Genomic DNA, 17153 nt, shown 5'->3' with positions numbered 1-17153 from the left:
AACAAGATTTCTTGGGCTAAAGCTGCAGCAGATCTTGCTTTATTCATGAAATTTGCTGAAAGCCGTTCTTGCTATTCTGTCCAAGAAGTTATGCAGCTCCATATTCTGCAGTCTACCTTTCTACAAAGAAGGCAAGAGTCCACTAAGCAAGCAGACATCCGGGACATGTTTAAGAAAGCTTCCAGAAGAGTTGGAGCAGTGGAAGTGCCTGAACAATCTGTTGACGTGCATGATCCTGATGAACCAGTTGGCTTGGAATAAGTGTACAGTCAACCACCGTACAGTACTTTATACTGTACTGTACAGTCGTTTAAGTTTTGGTGCACTGCACAGTCGTTTATAAGTTTTGTTTTACTGTTAAGTCGTTTATAAGTTTTGTTTTACAGTACTGTTAAGTCATTTATAAGTTTTGTTTTACTGTTAAGTTATTAAAGAGTTATGGATTACCATCAACTGGCAGTACTGTACTTAATCAAGCATCTTTCACCATCCATTTAACACAACATTCTGTAGGTGAGTACCCAATTACTGTATATTGCACATTTCTTGATTTTTAAATTTTTCTTAGTTAAAAACAGCCTGGGTAGATAATCCGCTCACCACTCCGGAACTTTTGATAGATTGGTATCACGCCAGCCCCGTCGGTGCCAGATATCAGAACTTTTCCTGTATATGGCTCAGAGAATCACTTTGCTCAATACACCACAACATACTATCATCACATTAAGTATCTCTATGGTCTCATAGAAGTCAAACTTGTATTGTTTATCAATTAATTAGGAAGAAAAAGCAATGGCTTTATTCAGTATTGAAGCAAAAATTATATTGCATGTAATTTATTTTTAAACTTTAATATTTTGTTAGCCTACTTTCTCTTTAAAAACAGGTGCAGAGTACAGTAAGAGAATGGGATATGATATAGAGCGATTTGTAGGCTACGTAAATGAAGGACTGTTGTGTTGCATCTGCCGAGATGTGTTGGAGAATCCTTTACAGGCTCCGTGTGAACATGCCTTCTGCACATCATGTATCCACGGGTGGCTCGTGCAGAACCATAATTGTCCTGAAGATCGGCAGGCCCTGGACATAACCATGCTTCGACCACTATTCAGGTAATCTTCTAAACATCTGTCTGTAATATTTCCTATCCGACATATTTCTCAGTCACACTTAATTATAGGCAAATTTATTCTGGGCAAATTTCTTGCAGCAAATTGATCATATGCAAATTTCTTCTAACAATCTTGTATTAAAAGATGTGCTGAGAGACTCTCTCACCAACTGAAAATACCTTAATACAGGAGTCAGAATGTCTAGCCTATGACTTACAAATAACATTAGCAATCACATTTTAAAAAAAATATAAAAAGAAAAACAGACATTTCATCAACTGGTGTTCTTGAATGAATAAAATTGCTCCAAGTATTTTTTGAAAATTCTTTCGGTCACCATCTCGAACACCTGCTGTCTGAGAAACTTAGTGCTAGAAATAAGGTTTGTAACATAATAAAAACATTTGAAAAACTTAAAAGAAAATCTTACTTGTAGAGCAATATTTTGCAATAGAGACCCTGTTTTCTCTGAGAAGCATGGGCTTGAGTTCCTGGGTTTGTGCCAAATGAAGAGACTATACAAAGTAATGAGATTTTTTCCCAACATCCATCTCAGAATTTGTTTGACTGACAGCAAGACTGGCATGTCACGATGTTCTGTTAGTAAACTCTGTTCCTCCTGTCCCCTGATCCAGCAATGGAGAAGCACTGGCAAGACAAACTGGGAAGCAATTTTTAGGAGCAGTAAAAGTAAACTGGGTAAATGCAGATTTTTTGAGGTAATTTTGCTGAGAAAAACAATGTGTGTTACTATATTCAAGGAACTATTTATTTAGCAAATACAGCATGTAGTATGTGTGACACATGAAATGTTGCACTTGAAAATGTGTATTGTTTATAATGTTTATATTTTATAACATTTTAATATCTTTATCTGCTATTTATTGTGTGTATTTAAGTTTATTTCAGAACTAAAAAATAACCAACAAAAAATTGATTAATGTACCAGCAGAAATTTTGAAAGGGCTATGCCATTGTTCTAGTTAATAGGGATATTAATTAAAGTCTGGAATTTTAAACAAGGTTATTTAAGCAGAAATAAAAACAGAAATTGCTGGAAATGCTCAGCTGGTCAGGCAGCATCTGTGGAGAAAGAAACAGTTAATGTTTCAGGTCGATTCATCAGAATTGGAAAAGTTAGAGATGTAACAGATTTTAAGCAAGTACAGAGGCAGGGAAAGTGAGGCAGGGAGGAAAGAACAAAAGGGAATGTCTGTGATAGGGTGGAAGGCAGGAGTGATTAAATGACAAAAGGGATATGATGGTGCAAGGCAAAAGGGGGTGGTAATGGGACAAATAAAAACAAACAAAAGATGGGTCTAGAGGAGGTGTAAATGGCACTAGCAGAATCATTACCAGCACCTGCTGTCTGGAAAAAAAATGGGAGCAGTGGTTATGATCTGAAATTGTTGAACTCAATGTTGAGTCCATAAGGCTGTAAAGTGCCTAATCGAAAGATGAGATGCTGTTCCTCGAGCTTTTGTTGAACTTCATTAGAACAGTGTAAGAGGCCAAGGACAGAGAGGTGGGAGTGGGGCGGATAATTAAAATTACAAGCAACCGGAAGCTCAGGGTCACGCTTGCAGACTGAACAGAGGTGTTCAGCAAAGCGATCACCCAATCTGCGTGTGGTCTCCCCAATGTAGAGAAGACTGCAATGTGAACAGTGAATACAATACATTAAATTGAAAGAAGTACACCAGTTTCACCTGAAAGGAGTGTTTGGGGACCTGTACAGTGGGAAGAGAGGAGGTAAAATGTTCACGTGTTGCATGTCCTGCACTTGCGTGGGATGGTGCTGTGGGAAGGGGTGGGGGTATTGGGCGTGATTTCAGGAGTGGACCAAGGTATCGCGGTGGGAACAGTTCCTTCGGAATGCTGAAAAGGTAAGGGGGGGGAAGATATGTTTGTTGGTGATATCAGGCTGGAGGTGGCGGAAATGGCGGGGGATAATCCATTGAATGTGGAGGCTGGTGGGGTGAAAGGTGAGGACAAGGGGGCACCCTATCATGGTTCTGGGAGGGAGGAGAAGGGGTGAGAGCAGACGTGCGGGAAATGGGACAGACACGGTCGAGGGCCCTGTCAAACACACTGGAGGGGAATCCTTGGTTGAGGAAAAAGAAAGACATAAAGTAATCTTAGAATTAATTTTAATCTATTAGGAATGATCTTGTTTCATTTGCTTTTATTATATATTACCATGGAACTTTGCTAATAATAGGAACCTATGAACCAAGGATGATACCAGAAATGCGAGGGTATACCTATCAGGAAAGGATGAATAGGCTGGGTCTCTTTTTCTCTTGAAAAGAGAAGGCTGAAGGGTGACCTAATGGAAGTTTTTAAAATTATGAAAAGTTTTGATAGAGTAGACAGAGAAAGAGTGTTTCCACTTGTGGGGAAGAGCAAAACTAGAAGACATCAATATAAGATAATCACCAAGAAATCAAATAGGGAATTCAGAAGAAACTTCTTTACCCAGAGAGTGGTGAGAATGTGGAACTTGCTCACACAGGGAGTAGTTGAAGCAAATAGTATAGATGCAGTTAAGGGGAGGCTAGATAAGCATATGAGGGAGAAGGGAATAGAGAGTTATGCTGATTAGAGTTAGATGAGGAAAGACAGGAGGAGGCTCCAGTGGAGCATAAACGCCGACATGGACTGGTTGGGCTGAATGGCCTGATTCTGTGCTGTATATCCTATGTAATCCTGTGTATATATTGGAAGCACTAATATGAAAGGTGGCATTGTCGGAACAGATGTGATGGAGACTGATACACTGGGAGAATGGAATAAAGTTCTTCCAGGAAGCTGGGTGAGAGGAAGTGCTGTGGGAGTCAGTGGGCTTATAGTAGATATTGGTTGACAGCCTATCCCCAGAAATAGAGATAGAAAAGTTGAGGAAGGAAAAGGAAGAGTTGGAGATGGACCATGGGAAGGAAAGGGTGGGATGGAAATTGGAAGCAAAGTTGATGAGATTTTCCAGTTTGGGGTGAGAGCAGGAAGCGGCACTGATGCAGTCATCAATGTACTGGAAGAGGAGATGAGGGGGGTGACCTGAGTAGGACTGGAACATCATTTTCTAATCCTCTCTGGCTACAGGCATGGTACTGGAGGACTGCTAATGTGCCATTGTTTAAAAAGGGAGAAAGGGATAGACCAAGTAATTACAGGCCAGTCAGCCTAACCTCGGTGGTGGGAAAATTATTGGAAATAATTCTGAGGGACAGTATAAATCGTCATTTAGAAAGTCATGGTTTAATCAAGGACAGTCAGCATGGAATTGTTAAGGGAAGGTCGTGTCTGACTAACTTGATTGAATTTTTTGAGGAGGTAATGAGGGTGGATAAAGATAGTGGGCAGGATTTTCATTGGGCTGTGGAGGCGTGTGGGGGGTTAAAATCCCGAAATCGGGGGTCCCAACACCATCCTGCCCCCAACCCGCCTCCATGCCAGTTTCAAAGGAGGCGGTACCTGCCCCGCACTGGGACCTGCCTCCCTGAGGCGGGAAGGGGATTAGTGCCAATTAACTGCCTGTTAACAGACAGTTTTTAGCCTAATCCCTATTTTTAAGGTTGAAGTGTGGGATTCCCGACGGCTCCAAACCACGCCAAGTTAGAGGAGGTGGACCGTCGGGATGAAGGGCTTGGCGGGGTTGAGATGTCCGGTGTTCAGGTGAGTGATGGGTGCATGAGTACAAAGGTAAGTGTGTTTGGTGTGTGTAAAGTATTTAAAGTTTTACATACCTTTACTTACTTTTACAGCCTTCCTTCCTTCAGATCTTGGGAGTCTCTCATCTCACCGGCACAGAAAGCAGAATGGCTGCGAGCTGTCAAAAATTGTAGCATTCAGCTTTCTGTTCCGGGGAGATCTCTAAATCATCCTGACAGGAAGGAATTAACTTGGAGTACAGATTGTCAGTGTTTGACAGCTTCAAACAGCTGTGAAACACTGATATTTCATCTGTCAAAAGGTCGCTGGGCAGGCTCAACAAGGTCAATCAAGTCAAAATCGCGTGGGTTGGCTAGAACTCGATGGAGGCAGGACTACAACCCCAAAAGTTATAGTCCCGCCTCCAACCCGACGACTCAATGAAAATCCAGCCCAGTGTATTTGGTGTAGTCTACATGGTTTTTAGCAAGGTTTTGACAAGGTCTGACATAATAATTCAACTTTATTGTCATTGTACAATGCACAAGTACATGAACAACGAAATGTGATCTTGCAAGCTCCCATGAGTCCAGTACAAATAACATTAACATTAAACGTAAATAGCACCGTCCTGGGAGAAGCAAAGCCGCTGCGTCTGTGCGCGCTGCCATTCCATTTCCACCATTCCTCCTGTCCAACAATCTTCAGCCCAACGCCCGGGCCTGCTCACCAGCCGCCCCTCCCGGGGCTCCTTCCGTGACCTTCTCACCAACCGCCCCTCCTCGGGGCTCCTTCCGTGACCTGGTCTTCCCTGATGGTCACCCCTCCAGGTACTAACCAGGCCTGGCAAGTTGGATCCAAAATTGGCTCAGTGGCAGGAAGCAAAGGGTAATGGTCGACAGGTATTTTTGTGACTGGAAAGCTGTTTCCAGTGGGGTTCCACAGGGCTCAGTACTAGGTCCCCTGCTTTTTGTGGTCTGTATCAATGATTTAGACTTCAGTGTAGGGGGCATGATTAAGAAATTTGCAGATACAAAAATTGGCCATGTGGTTGCTAGTGAGGAAGATAGCTGTAGACTGCAGGAAGATATCAATGGACTGGTCAGGTGGGCAGAAAAGTGGCAAATGGAATTCAATCCGGAGAAGTGTGAGGTAATGCATTTGGGGAGGGCTAACAAGGCAAGGGAAAACACAATAAATGGTAGGATACTGAGCAATGTAGAGGAACAGAGGAACCTTGGAGTGCATGTCCACAGATCCCTGAAGGTATATGGGATACTTTCCTTTATTAGCCGAGGCATAGAGCAGAGAGGTTGAGCTTGAACTGTATAAAACACTAGTTAGGCCACAGCTAGAGTACTGTGTACAGTTCTGGTCACCACATTACAGGAAGGATGTGATTGCACTAGAGAGGGTACAGAGGAGATTTACGAGGATGTTGCCAGGACTGGAGAATTTTAGCTATGAGGAAAGATTGGATAGGCTGGGGTTGTTTTCTTTGGAACAGAGGAGGCTGAGGGGAGATTTAATTGAGGTATATAAAATTATGAGGGGCTGAGATAGAGTGGATAGGAAGCACTGATTTCCCTTGGCAGTGAGGTCAACATCCAGGTGGCATAGATTTAAAGTAGAGGATTAGAGGGGATTTGAGGAGACATTTTTTCACCCAGAGGACAGTGGGGGTCTGGATGGTGGTGGTAGAGGCAGAAACCCGCATCACATTTTAAAAAGTACTTGGATATGCAATTGGAGTGCCTGTAAGGGGTGGTGTGTGGGTTCAGTCAGCTTCACCTCTGACTCCTTTGAGCGGTTTGAATCGCTCCCAGTCCCTTTTCGTTCTAGACTTTGGACTTATTTGGGGGATGTAATGAACTTGTAACAGAGTTGGTCAAAAGAATTCAGATCTTTATTTTGAGACAGGAAAATATACAATACAATAAAAAATTATGCTCTAAAAGGGTGGGGAACACTCGGAATAAGCGAGGGAGAATTACAATATACAAAATCCCTTACCCTCCCAACCCCACTACACCAGCTAGGCTGGAATCCAGAGGACCAGGAAATGCTCACCAAAACGACTTGACAGACTGTAGAGGTTCGCGATTTCGGGGTTCTCCTTAGTTATGGCGGTTGGGGCCTGCCGTACCCCGGACGTGATAGAAGACTGCACCTGCGTTGGGTCTTCAGTTTGGGTTGGTCCGCTGATGCAGTTAGTCGCGCTGTTGGATGTATCGGGTAAGTATCCAATTTTCTTTGGTTAGGGCAAGTTTTAGGGTCTTTTGTGTCCAAATTTTACCCAGGGGTAAGTCAGACTAGCCTGTAGAGTGGAAACAAGTCTTTGGTTCGTGAATTTTCAGCGGTTGGTTCCTTGTTGGTCGCGGTGGCCCAATATTACCTGGTTGGTGGTAATATTGGTAGTTGTTGGTTTCTTTAGGTCTTCGGTTGCCACGACTTTCTTTTCTTCTCTGGTTCTTCAAGTCTCCGATGATGATCCGTTGAGCTATACTGTGCTCTTGCTGACTGTTGATCTTACTGTGCTTGCTGTACTTCACTGACCTTCTGACGAGCTGACTGACCATGGAAAAGGCAGGCCTCAATTATACTAATTTGGGGCCTGGCTTATCTGACCGCCAAATCTCGGGTTTCTTTGTTAAATTTGGCGGGCTCATTATTTTTAATAGGTTTTTAAAACTTTAACGAGCTTCGGGGATGGCCCATCTAAACTTAACGAGTTTTGTGGATGGTCCATCTAACTTTAATTTACTTTTAACTGGTTTCGGGATTGCCTTGAAACTAGTTTAAAATGCAAAATGTTTGTCAATCTCTTTGATTGGTTTTGGACTGCTGCTTTGATTGTTGTATCCTGTAGGGCTATGTTCTTTCCTTTGTGTTGCTGGGGGGGTAGGTACTGTTTTATTCATGTACCTTGGCTCGGTGTTTTTCGACGGGAGACAGGTTTTCATTGTCCTTATGTAAAAGCTGAGGTGGCCCCAAGACGTTCCCAGACTGTCCAATATCCAAACTCGGGGGCCCACCCCACCTTTCCTGTGTCACAGCCTTTTGCAAGTCTGAACATGCCTTTTAAACCAGCCAAATCTTCCTGGGATTTTTATTTTTAAATCCCTTTGGCCCAATAATTCCATAAAACAGTCCAAAATCTCTCCCTTCCTTACATTTAGGGAAAATGTGTAATTTAACCCTTTGAATTCTTCTGTTAGGCCCAACCATACATTTTATCCTTTTTACAGATTTCTTCTGTGATGGTCCAAAATCGTTTTAAATAAGGTTATTCTTCTGTTTTGGGGTTTTGCAGAATTTTGCGAACCTTACATGCCGTAACCTGCAAGGCTACAGACCAAGAGCTGGAAAGTGGGATTAGGCTGGATAGCTCTTTTTCGACCGGCGCAGACATGATGGGCTGAATGGCCTACTCCTGCTCCTATTTCTTATGTTCTTAAGTCCCTTTAAGAGTCGTCGATTGTGTGATGACGTCATAGCCCTGCGACGAGGCCGAGTCCCTCTGTCCATGCAGAGAGTTAATAAAGCTAACACGCGTTTTTCTTTGCTGCTATGAAAGTCTCGCAGTCTGTTTATTTCCAGCGACTCCTACATTGGTGACCCGTTTCTCTTTTGGACGGGTGCCCAGGTGAACGTCCTGCCTGCGTCAACCATAGACATACAGGGGGGGAACCACGGCCCCGCCCTCGAAGCCGCCAACGGCAGTTCCATCCGTACTTTCGGGAAACAGCGTGGCGCTGTGTTTTGGCGGGCAGCGTTTCGCTTGGGACTTTGTTACAGCGAAAGTGTCCACTCCCCTTCTCGGCGCTGACTTCCTCTGCACCAGTGGCCTTTTGGTGGACGTCAAGAACCGAGGCCCTCAAAGGCAAGCTCGCCGTCGACTGGTCCAAGGAGATGGCCAATTCTTTCACGGACACGAAAAGGGCCCTGGCTAACGTGACCATGCTGGCGCACCCGTTGCCCGATGCGCCGATTGCTCTCACCACTGACGCTTCGGACTATGCTGTCGGCGCCGTCCACGAACAGTGGGTCAACGGCACCTGGCAGCCGCTCGCCTTCTTCAGCCGGCAGCTCCGCCCCAACGAACGGAAGTACAGCACCTTCGATCGCGAGCTTCTCGGCCTCTACCTCGCTGTCCGACACTTCCGTTTCCTGCTGGAGGCCCGCCCGTTCACGGCGTTCGTGGACCACAAGCCGTTGACCTTCGCCATGGCCAAAGTTTCCGAGCCGTGGTCGGCCCGTCAGCAGCGCCAGCTTTCCTTCGTCTCCGAGTTCACGACGGACATCCAGCATGTGGCTGGGAAAAACAACTCTGTCACCGACTGTCTCTCCCGGGCCGTCACCAGCGCGATACACCTCGGCATCGACTACACCCGCATGGCGGCCGACCAGGCCTCCGACCCGGACGTCCAGACCTACAGGACAGCTGTCACGGCCCTTCAGTTAGCGGACGTCGCGTTTGACGATGCCGGCACCACGCTCCTGTGCGACGTCTCCGCTGGGCAGCCACGCCCCGTCGTGCCCGACGGGTGGCGACGGCAGGTTTTCGACGCCGTCCATAGCCTTTCCCACCCGGGCAGGAAGCTGTCACAGAAGCTGGTGGCGGCTAAGTTCGTCTGGCACGGGCTCAAGAAGGACGTTCGCAACTGGGCCAATACCTGCGTGGTATGCCAGCGCTCGAAAGTGCATCGCCATACTAAGGCCCCGTTGGCGCCTTTCGCGGTGCCCGAGAGGCGGTTCGACCATGTTAACGTGAACCTGGTGGGGCCCCTGCTGCCCTCCCGCGGGTTCACCCATCTCCTCACGATGGTCGACAGAACCACCCGATGGCCGGAAGCCGTCCCACTGTTGTCAACAACGTCCACCGATGTGGCTCGGGCATTCATCAACACTTGGGTCGCCCGGTTCGGCGCCCCATCTGACGTCCCCTCCGACCGGGGGCCCCAGTTCACGTCGGAGCTCTGGAACGCTGTCGCCCAAGGCCTCGGGTTGAGACTCCACCGCATATCACCCTCAGGCTAACGGGCTGTGCAAACAGTTTCATCGCTCCATGAAGGCCGCGCTCCGGGCCAGCCTCCGGGACGACAGTTGGATCGACAGACTCCCGTGGGTTATGCTGGGACTCAGGACCGCCCCCAAGGAGGACCTCCAGTCCTCGTCCGCCGAGCTCGTCTACGGGCAGCCGCTGCGGGTTCCCGGGGATTTCGTCCCCAACGCCACGGACCCTTGGTCCGCAGCCCGTCAGCAGTCTGCCCACGTCGCAGCACGGTCTCCCTCAGTCCCACGTTCCGCCCGACCTTCGTGCGACGGAGTACGTTTTCGTCCGCCATGACGCCCACCGGGGACCTCTTCACCCACCCTCCGACGGACCATTCCGCGTCCTGGAAGCCGGGGACAAGGCCTTCGTGGTGGATGTCGGCGGTAAGCCGCACTACATTTCCATGGACCATCTTAAGCCGGCCCACCTGGATCTGGACCGACCCGTTGGGTTGGCTCAGCCCCCGCGACGGGGCCAACCTCTGGCTTCTGCACCCTCAGTCCACCACCGAGCGCCCGGGGACCCTCCTGCGACCCCCCCCCAGTCCCCGCCCCGGACTTGAGCCGTTTCGGCCGTGTGATCCGGGCCCCTCAATGACTGATATTGCCAGTTCTAGTGAATTCTGGGGGGATGTATGTGGCGGAGACCACATAGGGACAGTAACACAATTCACTATGTGTAGCCAATGTTGTTATCGTTCCACATTATGTACGGAACTTGGGTTATCGGGGCAGGGTCCCTTTTAAGAGTCGTCGATTGTGTGATGACATCATAGCCCTGCGACGAGGCCCTCTGTCCATGCGGAGAGTTAATAAAGCTAACACGCGTTTTTCTTTGCTGCTATGAAAGTCTCGCAGTCTGTTTATTTCCAGCGACTCCTACAGTTCCACCTATCCCACAAAAAGACAGGTATAGCTAGAACTCATACGGGTTCCCATAGCAACATTTTATTTGAAGGAAGTGAGTGGAGTCAAAGGAAAAGTTGTTCAATGCAAGAACAAGTTCAACCAGGCTGTTGAGGGTGGTGGTGGTGGATGGGGACTGGTTGGGCCTCCATTCAAGGAAGAAGCAGAGGGCCCTCAGGCAATGTTCCCCCTAATTTATTTTTGGGTACACGGCCAGTTTTGCACGAGCAAACTTTAACATTCGGGCATGGACATCGTCCTTATCTGAGGAATTGCGAATGGAGAGGAACTCTGCAATCATCAGCGAACAGCCTCACTTCTGACCTCATGATGTAGGGCACATCATTCATGAAGCAGCTGAAGATACTTGGGCCGAGGACACTGCTCTGAAAAGATATTTAGTAAAGAAACAAAGATGCAAACTTGTTTAACCTTTTCTTAAGTTCATGTATTTTTTGGCCCTCACTATAAAAAATCACTGATAACCTAGGTAAAAATTTGCTTTCCCCAGTGAGATATGCACAGACTAATTTATTTATATAACTGTGATATGTGTGAAAACAGTTTATTTATGTGCCTGCAGTGGGGATGCAAGACACTGCTTATTTGTAACAAACCAATAAAAATTATTTGAAATTTCTGTGTCTGAGCTGATGCCTTACAAACATCTTTCCAAACCATTTCTGTGGGGATGTGCATTGTTCACCAACTCCTTCACTCCAGCACTCACCCACCTTTGCAACAGTATAAACTCCAACTCACCGTGACCTATGGTCTGGAACAATTTTTTTATTCGTTTATGGGATGTGGGCATCGCTGGCAAGGCCAGCATTTATTGCCCATCCCTAATTGCCCTTGAGAAGGTGGTGGTGAGCCGCCGCCTTGAACCACTGCAGTCCGTGTGGTGAAGGTACTCCCACAGTGCTGTTAGGGAGGGAGTTCCAGGATTTTGATCCAGCTAGGATGAAGGATCGGCGATATACTTCTAAGTCAGGATGGTGTGTGACTTGGAGGGGAACTTGGAGGTGGTGGTGTTCCCATGCGCTTGCTGCCCTTGTCCTTCTAGGTGGAAGAGGTCGCAGGTTTGGGAGGTGCTGCCGAAAGAGCCTTGGCGAGTTGCTGCAATGCATCTTGTAGATGGTACACACTGCAGCCACGGTACGCCGGTGGTGGAGGGAGTGAATGTTTAAGGTGGTAGATAGGGTGCCAATCAAGCGGGCTGTTTTGTCCTGGATGGTGTCAAGTTTCTTGAATGTTGTTGGAGTTGCACTCATCCAGGCAAGTGGAGAGTATTTCATCACACTCCTTGTGCCTTGTAGATGGTAGAAAGGCTTTGGGGAGTCAGGAAATGAGACACTTGCCACGGAATACCTAGCCTCTGACCTGCTCTTGTTGCCACAGTATGTGGCTGGCCCAGTTAAGTTCCTGGTCAATGGTGACCCCCCAGGATGTTGTTGGTGGGGGATTTGGCAATGGTAATGCAATTGAATATCAAGGGGCGGTGGTTAGACTCTCACTTGTTGGAGATAGTCATTGTCTGGCACTTCTGTAGCACGAATGTTACCTGCCACTTATCAGCCCAAGCCTGAACGTCGTCCGGGTCTTGTTGCATGTGGGCATGAACTGCTTCATTATCTGAGGAGTTGCGAATGGCACTGAACATTATGCAGTCATCAGTGAACATCCCCATTTCTGACCTTATGTTGGAGGGAAGGTCATTGATGAAGCAGCTGAAGCTGGTTGGGCCTAGGACACTGCCCTGAAGAACTCCTGCAGCGATGTCCTGGGGCTGTGATGATTGACCTTCAATCACCACAACCATCTTCTTTTGTACTAGGTATGACTCCAACCAGTGGAGAGTTTCCCCCCCCCGATTCCCATTGACTTCAGTTTTATTGGGGCTCCTTCATGCCACACTTGGTCAAATGCTGCCTTGATGTCAAGGGCAGTCACTCTCACCTCACCTCTGGAATTCAGCTCTTTTGTCCATGTTTGGACCAAGGCTGTAATGAAGTCAGGAGCCGAGTGCTCTTGGCGGAACCCAAACTGGACATCAGTGAGCAGGTGATTGGTGAGTAAGTGCCGCTTGATAGCACTGTCAATGACACCTTCCATCACTTTGCTGATGATTGTGAGTAGACTGATGGGGCGGCAATTAGCCAGATTGGATTTGTCCTGCTTTTTGTGGACAGGACATACCTGGGCAGTTTTTCACATTGTCTGATAGATGCCAGTGTTTTATCTGTACTGGAACAGCTTGGCTAAAGGTGCGGCTAGTTCTGGAGCACCAGGCTTCAGCACGATAGCCGGGATGTTGTCAGGGCCCATAGCCTTTGGTGTATCCAATGCGCGCAGCTATTTCTTGATATCACATGGAGTGAATCAAATTGGCTGAAGACTGGCTTCTGTGATGGTGGTGACCTCAGGAGGAGGATGATATGGATCATCCACTTGGCACTTCTGGCTGCAAACACGTGCTGGGCTCCACCATCATTGAGGATGGGGATATTCATGGAGCCACCTCCTCCTGTTAGTTTAATGGTCCACCACCATTCACGACTGGATGTGGCAGGACTGCAGAGCTTTGATCTGATCTGTTGATTGTAGGATCGCTTAGCCCTGTCTATAGCATGCTGCTTCTGAGCATGCATCTTCCAAGTGGTGTGCAACCACTGATTCATCAGCTGAGGGAGGGCGGTGGGAGGTAATCAGCAGGAGGTTTCCTTGCTTATGCTTGACCTGACACGATGGAGGGTGAGACAGGACTTCGTCTCCACAATGACTGTGCAGTGGTCACTCCTACCAATATTGTCATGGACTGATGCATCTGCGACAGGTAAATTGGTGAGGACGAGGTCAAGTAGGTTTTTCCATCATGTTGGTTCTCTCACCACTTGTCGCAGGCCCAGGCTGGCAGCTATGTCCTTCAGGTGCTACAAGCCACACTTGGTGATGGACATTGAAGTCCCCCACCCAGAGTACATTCTGTGCCCTTGCCTCAGTGCTTTTTCCAAGGAGTACTGATTCATCTGCTGTGGGAAGGCGGTAATCAACAGGAGGTTTCCTTGCCCGTGCTTGACCTGAAGCCATGATACTTCATGGGGTCCAGAGTCAATGTTGAGGATGCCCAGGGCCACTCCTTCCTGACTGTATACCACTGTGCCACCACCCCTGCTGATGGAGGAGTTTAGGACATTGGCTGAAAGCTATGACTTTGTTGCTGTTGCTTGACTAATCTGTGGGACAGCTCTCCCAATTTTGGCACAAGTCCCCAGATGTTGGTGAGGAGGACTGGGCTGGGTGTGCATGCCGGGTGGTCTGTTTGGTTACATTCTTATTATTTTGTTTTGTAGCGGTTTGTTATATTTCAGAGGGCAGTTAGGAGTTAACCACATTGCTGTGAGTCTGGAGTCACATATAGGCAAGACAGCAGATTTCCTTCCCTAAAGAACATTAGTGAACCAGATGGGTTTTTACGAGAATCCGATAGTTTCATGGTTACCATTATTGATAGTAGCTTTTTGATTCCAGATTTATTTAATTAACTGAATTTAAATTCCCCAGATGCTGTGGTTGGATTTGAACTGATGTCTCTAGATCATTAGTTCAGGCCTCTGGATTACTAGCCCAGTGACATTACCACTACACTACTGTTCCTGTTATATTAACTTTAAGTTTTGTATCCCTGTTGAAATAATAGGTTACACACTTGCATGATAGATAACATGGCATCCAATTTATTTTAAGTATTGATTTTCATTTGCAACTAACTGCATCAGCTGATGCATAAGCGATATTTAGGATTACAAAATAAAATTGAAATTTTGAAATTTTAAAGAGGAGGAAATGCATCACTTTTACATATGCTTTCTGATATGTTGTGTAACAACTGATGTGGTGTTTCATGATGAAAGAAAATTATTTTTTAGCTATGCACTCACCAATAAAAATAGTTTTGCTAACGTAAATTGCCTGTAAACCTAAATGGGAAGAGAATAAAGAAGTTTACCTGTTCCTTAAATTTATTTTTTCTCTGACAGGTATATGCGCAATGATCTGAATCGCCTTCAGATTTGGTGCAAAAATAGACAGCATGGTTGTGAAACGATCTGTTCTTTAGAAGCTATTGACAGACATGAAAGAGAGTGTGAATACAGCAAAGTTCCTTGCTCAAATGCTGGTAAGTGAAAAGCAAAAAAATTATTTTTAATCAGTATTATTATTAGTTAGAGCAACTTGCATTTCTTGTTTTAGATTGCTTTTTCTAATGAAAGGGAAGAGTATCCATTAACAGATTGAAATTCTTGAAAATTGGTTTTGAGTGCGACCCAAAACCAAGAATAGACATTTGTTTTCGGAAATAATTATAGGAAGAGAGGATACTCAAACAATTTTAAAATGTCGTCTAGGGCATAAGCGTTTCAAAAAGTGGTCTGTATTTGCATGGGAACAGAAATACTAAATGGTTTGAGAGAGATTTGTTTCCCTTTTGTGAAGTGGAAAATATTTGTATAAACTCTTTATCCTCTGCCAAATTTATCTTTATTATTACCTGAAACTATATTTTTTATTGTCTTCTAAAATTGTAAATCTTATGATTTTCAGAATTAGGTCAGGAGAAAAAAGCCACAAGTTCAATTTATAGATTCACGGGGAAAGTGATTCATGGGAAGGTTATACGTGCTTCAGGTTGATTCATTCTAATTTTCAGCTCCTTAGTCATTGTAACTGATAGTAACTCAGTGCTGCTGAACCATGCCCCCTAGTGGTTAAACCTAGATTTAGCCTGATTCTGTTTTAAAGATCGTAATAATGGAGATTTTAATGAATCTGTACCCAGAAAGTATGTTTTTATCTAATATGTTAGGAAAGATTTCAATGAGTACCTGAATAACTGTGTCTTACATGCAGTATTCAAAGTCATGCCATGGAATGTCTTACCTGTGGCAAAGGAGAGAATAAACAGCAGTGCATTCCAACAGAGTGGATGAGAAATGACCATTTGACCTGTTCATCACTTTCCTTCTACAGACCATGTATATTTTGCCTCCTTCTGTGGACCATATCATTTTTGCCCGCCATGGACTTTATATCTATGCTGACACTTCATTGCAGTAGTTAGGGAGTAATACTATCTTTTAGCTGAGACATTAAATCAAGTCTGACTGTTCATATGTAAAATTCCCATGTCACTCTCGCTCTCATTTTACTCCCGTCTCTCTACATGCCCTCTCTCAGCTCACCCTTTTCATGCAACCCACCTTCTGCTCCTTTGATCTTATTCACGCTAAACTGCTGACCACCCAACTTCCCTTCCAGGCCACCATGCTAGCTGATATAAATAGTTCCTTGTCTTCAGATATTGTCCTCCTAACTTTAAGAACCACCATCATCACCTCCTTATCAAATAAATGCATTGTTACCCACTCTGTCCTTGAAAACAATCATTCTATCTCCATTTCCCATTCCTCTCCAAAGTCCTTGACTGTGTTGCTATCTCCCATCTTTCCTGCAACTCCCTGTTTGAATCTTTCCAATCAAGTTTTCGCCCCTCCCAGAGCACCAAAATGGCCCTGACCAAAGTCACAAATGGCATTCACTGTAACTGTGACCATGGTACATTATGCCTCATCATCCTCCTCTGCAGTCTTTGAAATGGTCAGCCACTCTATCCTCCTCCAATGCCTCGCTTTAGTTGTCTTGGATGAGCTGTAATATTCTTCAGTTGGTAATAACAGTGGCATTATAATGGACATGGTCTCTTATGTGTTGTGTAGTATTCAAAATATTTATGCAACTAGAGTAAAGCCATACTTTCCATTTTTTAGCCCAATTGTTTGAAATACCCCTTTGCCAATGTTTCTTTAGGTGGAATTTACATGTGTTATGGATGTGGTATGTATTTAACAATGAATTTTGTTGCAGTGCAATATTTAATCCTTGATTTCACAATAAAAAGTTTTATTCTCAAAATTGATTTTGTGCATTTTTGGTGCAGTGATTTGAATGAGTTTTTCTGCTAGGTTGACTAACTTAGTACCATACTTACCTCTGGTTCAGATAATTGTGGATCCAAGCCCTTACACCATGGCTGACACTCCAGTACAGAAGGGAATGCAGCATTGTCAAGAGCATCATCCTTTGGATGGGATCAACATCCAGTCTGGTTGCCCCATTAGGTCAGCTGGACATTAATGGTCCAACATCACTATTCAAGCAAGAGTAGTAAAATCTCCCAGTATCCTCAACCAAATAGCAGATGAGTCTTTGTGGAGAAGGGCTATCACATTTGAATTACTTTTTTTTAAAGTTATATAGGCATTGTATAAAATATATCATTGTGAAATGTGCTATATAAATGCAAATATTATTTCAGTTTTACTATATCATATTTGATTCTTAGTGCTCGATGACCACAATTTCTCCATT

The 17153-nt window shown here is 45.4% G+C and overlaps 1 protein-coding gene across 3 annotated transcripts in view; it reads left to right on the top strand.

The window, feature by feature from the left end:
• Positions 1-17153, top strand: part of rnf41l (ring finger protein 41, like) — an 80125-nt gene that overhangs the window by 37974 nt on the left and 24998 nt on the right. The window contains exons 3-5 of one of the 3 annotated variants that reach the window (XM_085992649.1): positions 865-1112; positions 14765-14904; positions 16593-16619. In XM_085992649.1, coding sequence (XP_085848775.1) covers positions 865-1112; positions 14765-14904; positions 16593-16619 — 415 coding nt within the window. The remainder of the gene's footprint in view (positions 1-864; positions 1113-14764; positions 14905-16592; positions 16620-17153) is intronic. The other 2 variants (XM_085992651.1, XM_085992650.1) reach the window with 2 other exon arrangements.

Source organism: Somniosus microcephalus, chromosome 7 (assembly GCF_052327205.1).
Source record: "Somniosus microcephalus isolate GS21.2 chromosome 7, FLI_Smic_1.0, whole genome shotgun sequence".
Classification (NCBI taxonomy): Eukaryota; Metazoa; Chordata; class Chondrichthyes; order Squaliformes; family Somniosidae; genus Somniosus; species Somniosus microcephalus.
Note: the sequence above shows the minus strand (reverse complement) of the source record. Positions and strands in the feature narration are given on the sequence as shown.